The sequence below is a fragment of the Nerophis lumbriciformis genome, linkage group LG17 (assembly GCF_033978685.3).
Source record: "Nerophis lumbriciformis linkage group LG17, RoL_Nlum_v2.1, whole genome shotgun sequence".
NCBI lineage: Eukaryota > Metazoa > Chordata > Actinopteri > Syngnathiformes > Syngnathidae > Nerophis > Nerophis lumbriciformis.
The window spans coordinates 6,525,584-6,542,454 of record NC_084564.2 but is presented as its reverse complement, the minus strand read 5'-3'; the positions used below and the strand labels follow the sequence as shown (position 1 = coordinate 6,542,454).

Below are 16,871 nucleotides of genomic sequence, written 5' to 3'. Positions count from 1 at the left end.
AGTCAAAAAAGTCCTCCCATTTTCCTTCTGCATTTTTAAAATACCGATATTTTGTTGATGGTTTTAAAGTAAAGAAAACCAAAACTCGCTTTTTTTTTTGTCTCATGTCAATCTTATTTTAAATGTTGAATTACATTATTAAGCCTCATCCGTCATTTTTGTTGTTGCCGTGATGTGTTTTATTCCTGCCACAGATGGGAGAGTCCGCTCGTCACTTCCGGTCCCGTGACGCGCGGGCAGGCGGGCTTTTTCCGGTCAGGGAGCGGGGCTTGGCTTCGGCGGCGAGCCAATGAGAGGCCGCGCTCAGTTGATCCAGGAGCGGCGGCGGAGGTTGAAGGACACTTGTTGCCGAGCAGCAGAAGCGCTTCACGGCTTGGTCTTCGTCAACATCTCCGCTGCCTTCAGGTGAGACCCGGCTTGGTTTTTGTTAGCTTTTTAAAGACGTGAACGTCACCCATTGAACGTCGAGTGATGCTTGCCTTTTTTGTGACTTCCAATCAAAATACATTTACACACAAAAAATAGATTTTTTTAGCATCGTGTGTTATGTGCATAAAAATATCCAGAAAGAAAAATGCGAAACTAAACAGGAAGTCGCAAGCGAGTAAAAAGAAGACATTCCTACAACAACACTTTTTATTGGCTTGTCAAACGTCAGCGAGGATTTTTTCCCCCCACCAACGACTCACATCCTGAAAAATAATCAAGGGATGTGAGAGGGGCACTTTTATATTTTTATACATTTATTTCTGAGGGCCACAATTCTGAGGGCCACAAATGTCCCCCCCAAGCTGTTGGCTGTACTCAAAGCTTGTTTTCATTAATGATTGTTGCTCTGGTAGTCATATTACCGTTTGAAACAATATTAATGATATTAACTGTATAAAAAACAAAAAAGACAGTGAATGTATGTTAGTTTTTACAGTGCATTGCTGTAAATTAAAATACTGTAACCGGTAAAATTCTGGCGACTGAGCTGCCATATTTAGCTGTAAAATCTACAGTTGTTGTTTTTGCAATTAACTGTAAATTGAAAAAAATGTACCACTGTTATTTTACGGTAAAATCCTGGCGACCGAGCTTCCAATTTTTTTTACTGTTGTGTTGTATTTACAGTGCATTAAATAACATGCATTACTTTACAGTAATGTATTTACAGTGCATTACTGTAAATGGGGAAAATGGTCCTATTCTTGTTTTTACGGGAAATTTTGTCAATTGAGTTTTCTTTTTTTTTTTACCATAAACATTGTTTTTACAGTAAATAGCAAAACATGTTATTTTTACGTTAAATTATGGCGACCGAGCTTGCTTTTTTTTTTTTTTTTTTTTAACATAAACTCTGTCATTACTTACATTTTTACAGTGCATTACTGTAGCTGTAAAAAAGGTACCGTATTTTCCGCACCATAAGCCGCCCTGGGTTATAAGCCGCGCCTTCAATGAACGGCATATTTCAAAACTTTGTCCACCTATAAGCCGCCCCGTGTTGTAAGCCGCATCTAACTGCGCTAAAGGGAATGTCAAAAAAACAGTCAGATAGGTCAGTCAAACTTTAATAATATATTAAAAACCAGCGTGATGTGGGCGCGCATGGAGTCGTATATCAACATGGACGGAGCTGCGTGAAAAAAGCCACCCGGCCTCTTCGCGTAAACTTCCCTTAACCACTCGCTCATCTTTTCTTCATCCATCCATCCCTTCGAGTTAGCTTTTATGATGACGCCGGCTGGAAAGGTCTCTTTTGGCAAGGTCTTCCTTTTGAATATCACCATGGGTGGAAGTTTCTGGCCATTAGCATGGCAAGCTAGAACCACAGTGAAGGACGACTTCTCATTCCCTGTGGTGCGAATATTCACCGTACGTGCTCCCGTTGTATCCACAGTGCGGTTCACAGGAATATCAAAAGTCAGTGGAACCTCGTCCATGTTGATAATGTTCTCTGGCCGGATCTTTTTTTCAGCTATCTTGTTTTTACAATATGCACGGAAAGTAGCCAGCTTTTCTTGAAAGTCTTTAGGCAGTTGCTGTGAAATAGTAGTCCGTGTGCGGATGGAGAGATTGCGTCTTTTCATGAACCGGAAACCTGTCGCTTAGTAGGAGCCATTTTGTGGTCTTTACAGATGTAAACACACAAAGGAAATGAAACGTAATATCCGCGCGCTTCTTCTTCTTCTACGGGGGCGGGTGGTTGCTTACAGTAGAAGAAGAAGCGCTTCCTCTTCTATGGGGGCGGGTGCTTACCTTGGCGGTTGCTTGCGTAGAAGAAGAAGCACTTCCTCTTCTACGGGGAAAAAAGATGGCGGCTGTTTACCGTAGTTGCGAGACCGAAACTTTATGAAAATGAATCTTAATATTAATCCATATATAAAGCGCACCGGGTTATAAGCCGCACTGTCAGCTTTTGAGTACATTTGTGGTTTTTAGGTGCGGCTAATAGTGCGGAAAATACGGTACTACTGTTGTTTTACATTAAATTGGGGGTGACTGAGCTGTCAATTTTGACGGGAAACTTGTTTTTTACAGTGCACTACTGTAAATTGGAAAACAATACCCATGTTAGTCTTACTGTAAAATTCTGGCAACTGTAAAATCAACGATTAATGTATTTACAGTGCATTAAGGTAACTTGAAAAAAATGGTCCTTGTCTTGTTTTTACAGTACATTTTGGGGACTGAGATTTCAGTTTTTTACCATAAACATTGTTTTTACAGTGTATAACTCTAAATTAAAAAAACAATACCACTGTTAATTTATGGTAAAATTCTGGCGACTGAGCTGCCAGGTTTGTTTTTTTTTACCATAAACTCTGTTTTTACAGTGCATTACTGTAAATGGGAAAATGGCACTACTGTTATTTTTACGGTAAATTTTGGCGACTGATCTTCCATTTTTTTTTACCGTAAACTCTATTTTTACAGTGCATTACTGTAACTTGGAAAAAAGGTACTACTGTTGTTTTTACATCAAATTATGGTGACTGAGCTGTCATTTTTGACAGGAAACTTCGTTTTTACAGTGCATTACTGTAAATTGGGGAACAGTACCGCTGTTATTTTTACAGTAAAATTCTGGCAACTGAGCTCCGAGTTTTTACCGTAAATTCTACGGTCGTGTTGTTTTTACAGTGCATTACTGTAAATGGAAAAATGGTACCACTGAGCTGCCAGTTGTTTACCTTAAACTTAGTTTTTACAGTGAGATTACTGTAAATTTAAAAACCTTATAACTGTTATTTTACGATAAAATGCTGGTGACTGAGCTGCCAATTATTTGCCGTAAATTCTATGGTCGTGTTGTTTTTACAGTGCATTACTGTAAATTAACAAAATGGTACTACTGTGATTTTTACAGTAAGATTCTGGCGACTGAGCTGCCAGGTTTTTTTTAGTTGTTTTTTTTACCATAAATATTTTTACAATACATTACTGAAAGTGAAAAAAAGGGTACTACTGTTCTTTTTATAGTAAGATTCTGGTGACTGAGCTGCCAGGGTTTTTCTTCTTCCATAAATTTTGTTTTTACAGTACATTACTGTAAATGGAAAAATGGTACTACTTTTTTTTTAAAGAAATATTCTGTTGACTAAGTTGCCAGTTGTTTACCTTAAACTTAGTTTTTACAGTGAGATTACTGTACATTGAAAAACCTTATCACTGCTCTTTTACGATAAAATGCTGGTGACTGAGCTGCCAATTATTTACAGTAAATTCTATGCCTGTGTTATTTTGACAGAGCATTACTGTAAATAAAAAAAATGGTACTACTGTGATTTTTACAGTAAGATTCCATAAATGTTTTTACAGTACATTACTGTAATGGGGAAATGGTATCATTGTCTTTTTACATTAAGATTCTGGTGACTGAGCTGCCAGTTGTTTACCTTAAACTTAGTTTTTACAGTGAGATTACTGTAAATTGAAAAACCGTATCACTGCTATTTTACGATACAATACTTGTGACTGAGCTGCCAATTATTTACTGTAAATTCTATGGTCGTGTTGATTTTACAGTGCATTACTGTTACTGTAAATGAATGAAATAGTATCACTGTGATTTTTACAGTAAGATTCCATAATTTTTTTTTACAGTGCATTACTGTAAATAGAAAATGATACCACTGTATTTTTTTTACAGTAAGATTCTGGTGACTTAGCTGCCAGTTGTTTAAATTCAACTTAGTTTTTACAGTAATATTACTGTAAACTGAAAAACCGTATCACTGCTATTTTACTATAAAATACTGGTGACCGAGCTGCCAATTATTTACCGTAAATTCTATTGCCGTGTTGTTTTTACAGTGCATTACTGTAAACGAAAAAAATAGTACTTCTGTTATTTTTACAGTAAGATTCTGGCGACTGAGCTGCCAGGTTTCTTCTTCTTCCATAAACGTTGTTTTTACAGTGTTTTACTGTAATTGGAAAAATGGTGCCACTGTTTGTTTTTTTTACAGTAAGATTCTGGTGACTGAGTTGCCAGTTGTTTACATCAAACTTAGTTTTTACAGTGATATTACTGTGAATTGAAAAACCGTATCACTGCTATTTTACTAAAAAATAATGGTGACTGAGCTGCCAATTATTTACCGTAAATTCTGTGGTCGTGTTATTTTGACAGAGCATTACTGTAAATGAACAAAAATGGCACTACTGTTATTTTTACAGTAAGATTCTGACTACTGAGCTTTCAGGTTTTTTTTTACCATAATGTTGTTTTTACAGTGCATTACTGTAAACTGGAAAACAGTACCTCTATTATTATTTTTTTACAGTAAAATTCTGTCAACTGAGCTGCTTTTTTTTTTTTATATTTTTTTTTTTTATACAGTGTACGGTGTATTTGTACATGAAGGCAATAAATTGTGTATTTTAGTAGAGCAGCTCCCCGCCTAACAAGTAAACGTGTGGATGTTCAAAACCTCACTCAAGGGAACCGACCCATGAGCAAGCACTTGGCGAGGAAGTACTCCTTATAAGGAAGCGACTTGGGTTGAGAGTGCAGGGAGAGAAAGTAGGATCGAGGGCTTTATGGAGGAGAGTGTTTGCAGTCGCAACACACTTGAGGTCACACACAACACACAACGTGTCGCCATGCTGGTGCTTCACGGCCACTCGACATGTTTGGAGCGTCGTCCTCGCACTTCTTTGTCACCTGGACGCAAAAGGCTCACGTGCACATTTACTTCTGTGGATAAATGTTCGAGAATCAAACCACTTCCGGTCAGTCAGAAATGTTACAACATTTTACTCATTTTTTTGCACAATCGACCACGCCCTCTTTCAGTACACAAACACATAACTGCAGATATGCTTTGGCGTCCAATAAGCACACTATGAAAAAATAAATATGTAGAAAAACTGCCGTCGAAGCTGCCGATATTTTTACTGTAAAATCTGGGGTTGTTTTTTTTTACAGTGCATTACTGTAAATGGAAAAACGCTACCATTGTTGTTGTTTTTTCTGTAAAAAACTAGCAACTTAATAATACCTACGGTTGTTGTTTTTACAGTGATATTACTGTGACTGGGAAAAACCGTACTACTGTTATTTTTAAAGTAAAATTTGAGCGGCTAATTTGTTAGTTTTTTACTGTAAAATTTACGGCCGCTGTTTTTACAGTACATTGCTGTAAATGGGGAAAATGGTACCGCTGTTATTCTTATGTTAAAATTCTGGCAACTGAGCTTCCTGTTTTTTTTTTTTTTTTTACGTAAATTCTTCAGCTGGTGATTTTACAGTGCATTACTGTAAATGTAAAAACAGCACCACTGTTCATTTTGCGGTAAAATTGTTGCGACTGAGCTGCCAAATTTTTACTATAAAATATATTGGGGCGTTTTAACCGTGCATTACTGTAAAGGAAAAGATGGTACTACTGTTACTTTTACGGTAAAAAATTGTCAGCTCAGTACCCAGAAATTTACTGTAAAATTTACCATCGTTTTTTACAGTGATTCACTACAGTTGGGGAAGCTGTACCACTTTTAATTTTACAGTAAAATTGTGGTAATTGAACTGGCATTTTTTTTCACCGTCAAATCTACAGTTGTTGTTCCTACAGCATTATTGGAACTGGAAAAAGGTTATTTTTATGATAAAATTTGAGCGACTAATTTGCTAGTTTTTACTGTAAATTGAAAAACGTTAATACTGTTGTTTTTACGGAAAAATTCTGTCAACTGAGCAGCAAGCTTTTTTTTTTACCATATTATCTAGTATTGTTGTTTCTACAGTAATATTATTGTAACTGGAAAAAGGTTATTTTTATGATCAAATTTGAGCGACTTTTTACCGTCAAATTTACAGCCGCTGTTTTTACAGTGCATTACTGTAATTGGAAAAACGGTACTACTGTTATTTTTATGATATAATTCAAGCGACTGAGTTGCAAGTTTTTTTTTACCGTAACATTTTAGGTTGGTGTTTTTACAGTGCACTACTGTAAATGGAAAAACGGTACCACTGATAACTTTGCAGTAAAATTTTTGGGACTGAGATGACAATTTTTTTACAAAAAAATATACTGTTTTTTTAAACTTGCATTACTGTACAGGAAACATATTAATGTATTGTATTGAAAAATGATACCAATTCTAATTTTACAGTAAAATTCTGAGGACTGAGCTGACATTTTTTATTTATTTTTTTAAAATCTAGAGACTTTTAAAATTATTATTTTTTATAGTGCATTACTGTAAATGTAAAATTGGTACCACTGTTAATTTTATGGTAAAATTGTTGCAACTGAGCTGTCAGGTTTTTTTTTTTCAATTTCAAAATCTACTGTAAAATTGACAGTGTGTTCCTTTAATTGGAAAAACTGTACAACTGTCATTTTTACAGTAAAATTCTGGCAACTGAACTGCAAAGTTGTTGTTTTTTACCATAATATCTACAATTGTTGTTTTTACAGTAATATTACTGTAACTGGGAAAAAGGTACCACTGTTATTTTTACGGTAACATTTGAGCAACTAATTTGCTAGTTTTTATTGTCAAATTTACGGCCGTTGTTTTTACAGTCCATTACTGTAACTGGAAAAACAGTACTACTGTTATTTTTATTGAGGAATTCTGGCTACTGAGTTGTTGTTGTTTTTTTTACCGTAAAACCTTCAGTTGTTTTTTTTTTACAGTGCATTACTGTAAATGGAAAAATGGTACCACTGTTAGTGTCGTGGTAAAATTGTTGCGACTCAGCTACCAGTTTTTAAAATGTGAAATCTACTGTTGATTTTACAGTGCATTACTGTAAATGGAATAACGGTACCACTGTTCATTTTACGGTAAAATTCCGGCTACTAAGTTTCCCTTTTTTTTTTACCGTAAAATATACAGTTGGTGTTTTTACAGTGGGTTATTGTAAATGGAAAAACGGTACCACTGTTAATTTTATGGTAAAATTGTTGAGACTAAGTTGTCTTTTTTTTTTACTGTAAAATCTACAGTAGTCGTTTTTTTACAGTGCATTACTGTAAATTAAAAAAGGGTACTACTATTATTTTATGGTAGAATTCTGGCAACTGAGCTGGTAATTTTTCACCGTAAAATCTACAGTTAAAGTGCATAAAGTATAAAAATTATACCGGTTTTATTTTTAAGGATGTCGTTGTGGCTTGTGCAGCCCTTTGAGACATTCGTGATTAAGGGCTATATAAGTAAACTTTGATTAATTGATTGAAGGTAAAATTATGGTTTGATACCACTTGGCCTTCCCAGTGAAATATGTAAACCTGCAGGGTAAAAACTCTCACTGGACATATTTGACTTCAAAATAGATTTAATTATAAATAAATAAAATGATAGTATTTAATTAAATTCAAGTCAAAAATAATTTAATCCTATTCTGACAATAAAATTGCATTTGTGTCTAAATATTAGAATCTTTTTTTAAAGGTAATTTAAATTAAGCAAGCAAGTCATTTACTTTAATTAATTCAAAAGGGTGATGTAAAACTACAATATTGTATGTATACATTTTGTTATCCTATTTTTGCCCATAAGTCACGGCCAATTATGCGCATTGTAACAATGTTTTTGTTGTTGGATGAAAAAGTCCAGGTGTTTGTGGTCAGGTTGGATGTCTGCGTCGGCGTGTTTTCCGTGGAAGTGCGGACGCATCGGTCAGCTCTGGGTCCTCCTCCTCACCTCCATGCCCCGCCTCTTTGCAGGTACACCGCCTTTAGCCCCACCCCCTCCCTCTGGTCTTTACTCACGTTCTTCCCCTCTCCCGTCCCCTGCAGGCAGGCTGAGTAACTGCAGCCACCCGCTGGTGCCGGAACACGGCGGCTTCCGCTGCGAGCCGTCGCCCTGCCGCGGTTTCCCCCACAGGAGCGCGGTCCGCGTGTTCTGCGAGGCCGGCTACCGCACCGACGTGTTCGCCGTCTCCCGGTGCCACCGCGGCGTCTGGAGGCCCCGCCTCCCCGCCGCCTGCGTGCGCGTGGAAGGTGAGGAGGCGATATTTTTTGTGCCAGGTCAGCACTTTGGTGGAGACGAACTCGCCAAAATAAAATGCTGAGGCGGTTGAAGACACTTCCTTCCTGGCTGGTCCAGGAAGCAGACTTTAGTTTCACTTTCGACTCCAGGCAGCAAAATGTCAAGACTTTCTTTTTTTTTAAATGTATTTCATGACAACATGATTCAAAATCACTTATTAGCATATAGCATCTTTTTCTGGGGATTCGGACGTAAAAAAGATGAATTGATTATAATTCATGATTCATATCCTTCATGGCCATTTAAGAACACTTTTTTTCCAACGTAAAAATGTTTTGACATTACTTTCGTAACAAAATAGCAAAATGCGTAATGAAAACCAAAATACCGTATTTTCCGCACCATAAGGCGCCCTGGGTTATAAGCCGCGCCTTCAATGAACGGCATATTTCAAAACTTTGTCCACCTATAAGCCGCCCCGTGCTGTAAGCCGCATCTAACTGCGCTAAAGGAATGTCAAAAAAACAGTCAGATAGGTCAGTCAAACTTTAATAATATATTAAAAACCAGCGTTCTAACAACTCTGTTCACTCCCAAAATGTACGCAAATGTGCAATCACAAACATAGTAAAATTCAAAATAGTGCAGAGCAATAGCAACATAATGTTGCTCGAACGTTAATGTCACAACACACAAAATAAACATAACGCTCACTTTCTGAAGTTATTCTTCATTCATAAATCCCTCGAATTCTTCTCCTTCGTGTCCGAATTGAAAAGTTGGGCGATTGTGGGATCCAAAATGGCCGGCTCCGTCTCGTCGAAGTAATCGGAGTCAGTGTCGCTGTTGTCCAGCAGTTCTGTGAATCCTGCCTTCCGGAAAGCTCGGACCACAGTTGTGACCGAAATATCTGCCCAGGCATTTACGATCCACTGGCAGATGTTGGCGTCGTCTGGCGCTGTCTCCCTGTCTTAGTGAAGGTGATGTTGGCGTCGTCTGGCGCTGTCTCCCTGTCTTAGTGAAGGTGATGTTGGCGTCGTCTGGCGCTGTCTCCCTGTCTTAGTGAAGGCGATGTTGGCGTCGTCTGGCGCTGTCTCCCTGTCTTAGCGAAGGCGATGTTGGCGTCGTCTGGCGCTGTCTCCCTGTCTTAGTGAAGGCGATGTTGGCGTCGTCTGGCGCTGTCTCCCTGTCTTAGTGAAGGTGATGTTGGCGTCGTCTGGCGCTGTCTCCCTGTCTTAGTGAAGGCGATGTTGGCGTCGTCTGGCGCTGTCTCCCTGTCTTAGCGAAGGCGATGTTGGCGTCGTCTGGCGCTGTCTCCCTGTCTTAGTGAAGGCGATGTTGGCGTCGTCTGGCGCTGTCTCCCTGTCTTAGTGAAGGTGATGTTGGCGTCGTCTGGCGCTGTCTCCCTGTCTTAGTGAAGGTGATGTTGGCGTCGTCTGGCGCTGTCTCCCTGTCTTAGCGAAGGTGATGTTGGCGTCGTCTGGCGCTGTCTCCCTGTCTTAGTGAAGGTGATGTTGGCGTCGTCTGGCGCTGTCTCCCTGTCTTAGTGAAGGTGATGTTGGCGTCGTCTGGCGCTGTCTCCCTGTCTTAGTGAAGGTGATGTTGGCGTCGTCTGGCGCTGTCTCCCTGTCTTAGTGAAGGTGATGTTGGCGTCGTCTGGCGCTGTCTCCCTGTCTTAGTGAAGGTGATGTTGGCGTCGTCTGGCGCTGTCTCCCTGTCTTAGTGAAGGTGATGTTGGCGTCGTCTGGCGCTGTCTCCCTGTCTTAGTGAAGGTGATGTTGGCGTCGTCTGGCGCTGTCTCCCTGTCTTAGTGAAGGTGATGTTGGCGTCGTCTGGCGCTGTCTCCCTGTCTTAGTGAAGGTGATGTTGGCGTCGTCTGGCGCTGTCTCCCTGTCTTAGTGAAGGTGATGTTGGCGTCGTCTGGCGCTGTCTCCCTGTCTTAGCGAAGGTGATGTTGGCGTCGTCTGGCGCTGTCTCCCTGTCTTAGCGAAGGTGATGTTGGCGTCGTCTGGCGCTGTCTCCCTGTCTTAGTGAAGGTGATGTTGGCGTCGTCTGGCGCTGTCTCCCTGTCTTAGTGAAGGTGATGTTGGCGTCGTCTGGCGCTGTCCCCCTGTCTTAGCGAAGGTGATGTTGGCGTCGTCTGGCGCTGTCTCCCTGTCTTAGCGAAGGTGATGTTGGCGTCGTCTGGCGCTGTCTCCCTGTCTTAGCGAAGGTGATGTTGGCGTCGTCTGGCGCTGTCTCCCTGTCTTAGTGAAGGTGATGTTGGCGTCGTCTGGCGCTGTCTCCCTGTCTTAGTGAAGGTGATGTTGGCGTCGTCTGGCGCTGTCTCCCTGTCTTAGTGAAGGTGATGTTGGCGTCGTCTGGCGCTGTCTCCCTGTCTTAGTGAAGGTGATGTTGGCGTCGTCTGGCGCTGTCTCCCTGTCTTAGTGAAGGTGATGTTGGCGTCGTCTGGCGCTGTCTCCCTGTCTTAGTGAAGGTGATGTTGGCGTCGTCTGGCGCTGTCTCCCTGTCTTAGTGAAGGTGATGTTGGCGTCGTCTGGCGCTGTCTCCCTGTCTTAGTGAAGGTGATGTTGGCGTCGTCTGGCGCTGTCTCCCTGTCTTAGTGAAGGTGATGTTGGCGTCGTCTGGCGCTGTCTCCCTGTCTTAGTGAAGGTGATGTTGGCGTCGTCTGGCGCTGTCTCCCTGTCTTAGTGAAGGTGATGTTGGCGTCGTCTGGCGCTGTCTCCCTGTCTTAGTGAAGGTGATGTTGGCGTCGTCTGGCGCTGTCTCCCTGTCTTAGCGAAGGTGATGTTGGCGTCGTCTGGCGCTGTCTCCCTGTCTTAGCGAAGGTGATGTTGGCGTCGTCTGGCGCTGTCTCCCTGTCTTAGTGAAGGTGATGTTGGCGTCGTCTGGCGCTGTCTCCCTGTCTTAGTGAAGGTGATGTTGGCGTCGTCTGGCGCTGTCCCCCTGTCTTAGCGAAGGTGATGTTGGCGTCGTCTGGCGCTGTCTCCCTGTCTTAGCGAAGGTGATGTTGGCGTCGTCTGGCGCTGTCTCCCTGTCTTAGCGAAGGTGATGTTGGCGTCGTCTGGCGCTGTCTCCCTGTCTTAGTGAAGGTGATGTTGGCGTCGTCTGGCGCTGTCTCCCTGTCTTAGTGAAGGTGATGTTGGCGTCGTCTGGCGCTGTCTCCCTGTCTTAGTGAAGGTGATGTTGGCGTCGTCTGGCGCTGTCTCCCTGTCTTAGTGAAGGTGATGTTGGCGTCGTCTGGCGCTGTCTCCCTGTCTTAGTGAAGGTGATGTTGGCGTCGTCTGGCGCTGTCTCCCTGTCTTAGTGAAGGTGATGTTGGCGTCGTCTGGCGCTGTCTCCCTGTCTTAGTGAAGGTGATGTTGGCGTCGTCTGGCGCTGTCTCCCTGTCTTAGTGAAGGTGATGTTGGCGTCGTCTGGCGCTGTCTCCCTGTCTTAGTGAAGGTGATGTTGGCGTCGTCTGGCGCTGTCTCCCTGTCTTAGTGAAGGTGATGTTGGCGTCGTCTGGCGCTGTCTCCCTGTCTTAGTGAAGGTGATGTTGGCGTCGTCTGGCGCTGTCTCCCTGTCTTAGTGAAGGTGATGTTGGCGTCGTCTGGCGCTGTCTCCCTGTCTTAGTGAAGGTGATGTTGGCGTCGTCTGGCGCTGTCTCCCTGTCTTAGTGAAGGTGATGTTGGCGTCGTCTGGCGCTGTCTCCCTGTCTTAGTGAAGGTGATGTTGGCGTCGTCTGGCGCTGTCTCCCTGTCTTAGTGAAGGTGATGTTGGCGTCGTCTGGCGCTGTCTCCCTGTCTTAGTGAAGGTGATGTTGGCGTCGTCTGGCGCTGTCTCCCTGTCTTAGTGAAGGTGATGTTGGCGTCGTCTGGCGCTGTCTCCCTGTCTTAGTGAAGGTGATGTTGGCGTCGTCTGGCGCTGTCTCCCTGTCTTAGTGAAGGTGATGTTGGCGTCGTCTGGCGCTGTCTCCCTGTCTTAGTGAAGGTGTGTTCGCCTTCTGTCATCCATTGTTCCCACGCAGTTAGCAGTCTAGCTTCGAATGCCCTGTTGACACCAATATCTAGCGGCTGGAGGTCTTTTGTCAATCCACCCGGAATGACGGCGAGTATTGAATTAAGCGCGTAAGCGTGTCTCTTAATGTGATGTTATGAGCTAGCAAATATAACAACTACACTACCCAGCATGCAACGATAGTGACGAGCATGCGCGGTAGCCCTGAGAAGCGTTGTTGTATGCTGGCAGTTAGAACGCACGCTGTGAGTAAACGTTGAGAACTCAGTTAACACGCCTCGTCTGCATTATTTATAATTAGACAGACAACACACTTAATAGGAGCCATTTTGGGGTCTTTACATAAACACACAAATGGAAATGAAACGTCACATATCCCAGCATGCACCGCGCGCTTCTTCTACGGGGAAAAAAGATGGCGGCTGTTTACCGTAGTTGCGAGACCGAAACTTTATGAAAATTAATATTAATATTAACCCATATATAAGGCGCACCGGATTATAAGGCGCACTGTCAGCTTTTGAGAAAATTTGTGGTTTTTAGGTGCGCCTTATAGTGCGGAAAATACGGTAGTTACAAAATATTGATGTTTTGAACATGTTGACAGTTTCACATCCTAACATGTGGGAAAGGAGTAGGAAGAAGTAGAGCTTATTCAATCCTACCCTTTTTTTTTTGTCCAGAAATAAGTTTTTGTAGTTTGGATTGCTTGAAAACTTGATCAAAATGTTGTTGTCTAACACACAAAAATTTTCACTTTTTTTTAGTTCATATCGTTGTTGTTTTTTTCAAACAAAATGTTGCCACTTTCTTGACTCGTTTCCGACTGAAAGAAGACAGAAAAAAACACTTTGACTCAAGCTATCAATTATTGGACATGAGGATGCCCGATGGTTTACGTGGTGGTGGTCAGCACATTTTAACTCCAGGAAATCATAGAAAATGTTGCCTGATGATGATGATGATGATGATGTTATTCAAATGTAATTACCTTCCATAATAATAGATAGTTAAAGACGAGCAATTCAATTACAGCCAGAGAAACTAATGGAGCTATAAATATTTATAATTTATTTATAATACAGTAATTCCATTAGAATTACAGATAATACATTAAAGTACATATACTACATTATTTCATCTACAGATATTACAGTACAGTTCTATTTAGATTTATATATATAGATTCCTAGAATATTATATAGCTTTATAAAATTATACTGTTATATATGTAAATGTATGTATATATATATATATATATATACATATATATATATTATACATTTATATATTATATACATTTATATATATATATTATATACATTTATATATATATATATAATATACATTTATATAATTATACTGTTATATATATATATATATATATATATATATATATATATATATATATATATATATATATATATATATATATATATATATATAATAATGTATTACATATACATTATATATATATATAAAATATATTGATACATCTATATATATATACATATATAGACTTTTTTTTTTTTACACATATATACTGTATAACACTTATTATATTATAGGTAATCATAGTTTAAAATATATATACTGTATACTGATATATAATACAGCATTTTGAATATTTGATACCGCAATTAGAGTACATATAATACGGTAATTAGAGTACATGTAATGCAGCGATTAGAGTACATGTAATACAGCGATTAAAGTACATGTAATGCAGCAATTGGAGTACATATAATGCAGCGATTGGAGTAAATGTAATACAGCGATTGGAGTACCTGTAATCCAGCGATTGGAGTACATGTAATGCAGCGATTAGAGTACATGTTATGCAGCGATTGAAGTACATGTAATGCAGTTGTTGGTGTACATGTAATACAGCGATTGGAGTACATGTAATGGAGCGATTAGAGTACATGTAATGGAGCGATTAGAGTACATGTAATACAGCGATTAGAGTACATGTAATACAGCGATTGGAGTACATGTAATGGAGCGATTAGAGTACATGTAATGGAGCGATTAGAGTACATGTAATACAGCGATTAGAGTACATGTAATACAGCGATTAGAGTACATGTAATGCAGCGATTGGAGTACATGTAATGGAGCGATTAGAGTACATGTAATGGAGCGATTAGAGTACATGTAATACAGCGATTAGAGTACATGTAATACAGCGATTAGAGTACCTGTAATCCAGCGATTGGAGTACATGTAATGGAGCGATTAGAGTACATGTAATGGAGCGATTAGAGTACATGTAATACAGCGATTAGAGTACATGTAATACAGCGATTAGAGTACATGTAATACAGCGATTGGAGTACATGTAATGGAGCGATTAGAGTACATGTAATGGAGCGATTAGAGTACATGTAATACAGCGATTAGAGTACATGTAATACAGCGATTAGAGTACCTGTAATCCAGCGATTGGAGTACATGTAATGCAGCGATTAGAGTACATGTAATGCAGCGATTGGAGTACATGTAATGCAGCGATTGGAGTACATGTAATGCAGTTATTAGAGTACTTTTAATACAGCGATTAAAGTACATGTAATGGAGCGATTAGAGTACATGTAATACAGCGATTGGAGTACATGTAATGGAGCGATTAGAGTACATGTAATGGAGCGATTAGAGTACATGTAATACAGCGATTGGAGTACATGTAATACAGCGATTAGAGTACATGTAATACAGTGATTGGAGTACATGTAATACAGCGATTGGAGTACATGTAATGGAGCGATTAGAGTACATGTAATGCAGCGATTGGAGTACATGTAATGGAGCGATTGGAGTACATGTAATACAGCGATTGGAGTACATGTAATGCAGTTATTAGAGTACTTTTAATACAGCGATTAAAGTACATGTATTGGAGCGATTAGAGTACATGTAATGGAGCGATTAGAGTACATGTAATACAGCGATTAGAGTGCATTAATGGATCGATTGGCGTACATGTAATGCAGCGATTGGAGTACATGTAATACAGTGATTGAAGTTCATGTAATACAGCGATTAGAGTACATGTAATGCAGCGATTGGAGTACATGTAATGGAGCGATTGGAGTTAATGTAATCCAGCGATTAGAGTACCTGTAGTGAAAGTTTGATGTTAAAGTAGTGCAGGACACGTCAAGTTTGATCTACTTAGCAGGCGCTCTGTGGTTTGCCTTCAAACAGGAAGTGACATTTGAAGTGAAACGAGGCGAGCAGATCAACATCATCTACTTTTTTCCACCCACAATGCTTTGCTGTGCTTGGCCTTCCCCACAGCAGGGGGCGCTCACATGAACGTGGACAGCGGGTTCAACGTGGCGTCCACGGCGGCGGGCGTGTCCATCTTCCTGCTCACCACCACCGCCTGTCTGGTGGTCAAGTCCCGCCTCTGCACCTGTCTGTCGCACAGGTGAGCTAGGCCCCCCCCCCAAGTCCCTCCCTCCCTCGCTCACACCTGTGTCTGATCAGCAGGCGGCGGCCGTCGGACCAGCTGGACCTGATGGGGGGGGGGCTTCCTGTCCAGCTGCCGTCCTACGAGGAGGCGGTGTACGGCAGCTATGGGCAGCGTCTCCCCGCCCGCTCGTTGCCGCCGGGCCCCACCCAGCTCCTGTTGGCTCGCGAGCCCCCCGGCCCCCACCCCTTCCCCGACCATGCCCCGCCCTCCTACGAGGAGATCCAATCGCATGGCGGGGACAGGACAAGCAACATGCGGCGGTTACGCCTTTCGTTGTCGGACGACAAATACATTTAACGGACACGCATTTGAACATTTGATTGACAGGCGAAGGATGCGATGACTCAGCACTTTTTTTCTTTAGATTGCGGTGAGGGCGCAGAGACGCAAGATGATTGGCCGGTTTGCACAAATCTTAGTCATTTTGAAATATTTGTGTGTTTGTGTGTTACTTGAACATGTGTTTCCATGGCAACCATTGCTACTGAAAATTCCTGCCAGGACATTTGTTACTAATTCTACCAGTGTTATTTTGCAACACTTCAATTATGGAAATAATTAACAGGAATGACGGTAAATAGAATATTTTTTAAATATTTATAAAAAAATGATGTTATTTTTTTGGGGACTGTAGACCACACACTGAATCGACACAAACTCTTAGAAATAGTTCAAAGAATGAATAAATATTTTTGACTGTTTATGTCTTCCATATTTACCGGACTGATGTAATCTTTCTGTTGGTGATGTCATCTCATTTCTGGTGTTGCGACATCTTGGTTTGCAAGTTTCATTTTGCAGAAACCTGTCAACCACACTCTTATTTCTTTCGAAAGTGATGATGCAACACACCATTATGAAGCGACTAAGTAGGAGGCCCAAATATTAGGAACAGCTGTCACTATGACGTCACTGCAGCCACAATATTAAACATGTTGTTTTATGAGAACCCCAG

At 41.0% G+C, this 16,871-nt stretch overlaps 1 protein-coding gene across 4 annotated transcripts; it reads left to right on the top strand.

The window, feature by feature from the left end:
- Positions 1 to 204: 204 nt before the first annotated feature.
- On the top strand, positions 205 to 16,630 carry LOC133614398 (sushi domain-containing protein 6). Of its 4 annotated transcripts, none has more exons than XM_061972315.1 (5): positions 205 to 405; positions 8,079 to 8,174; positions 8,247 to 8,450; positions 15,739 to 15,871; positions 15,931 to 16,630. In XM_061972315.1, exons 2-5 carry the CDS (start codon positions 8,084 to 8,086, stop codon positions 16,211 to 16,213), a joined length of 711 nt encoding a protein of 236 aa, XP_061828299.1. In that variant the 5' UTR covers positions 205 to 405; positions 8,079 to 8,083; the 3' UTR covers positions 16,214 to 16,630. The 4 variants fall into 4 exon arrangements, with proteins under 4 accessions (XP_061828299.1, XP_061828301.1, XP_061828302.1 ...); XM_061972317.1 differs by having other exon boundaries at positions 8,060 to 8,174; positions 15,742 to 15,871; XM_061972318.2 differs by having other exon boundaries at positions 208 to 405; positions 8,060 to 8,174.
- Positions 16,631 to 16,871: the final 241 nt, after the last annotated feature.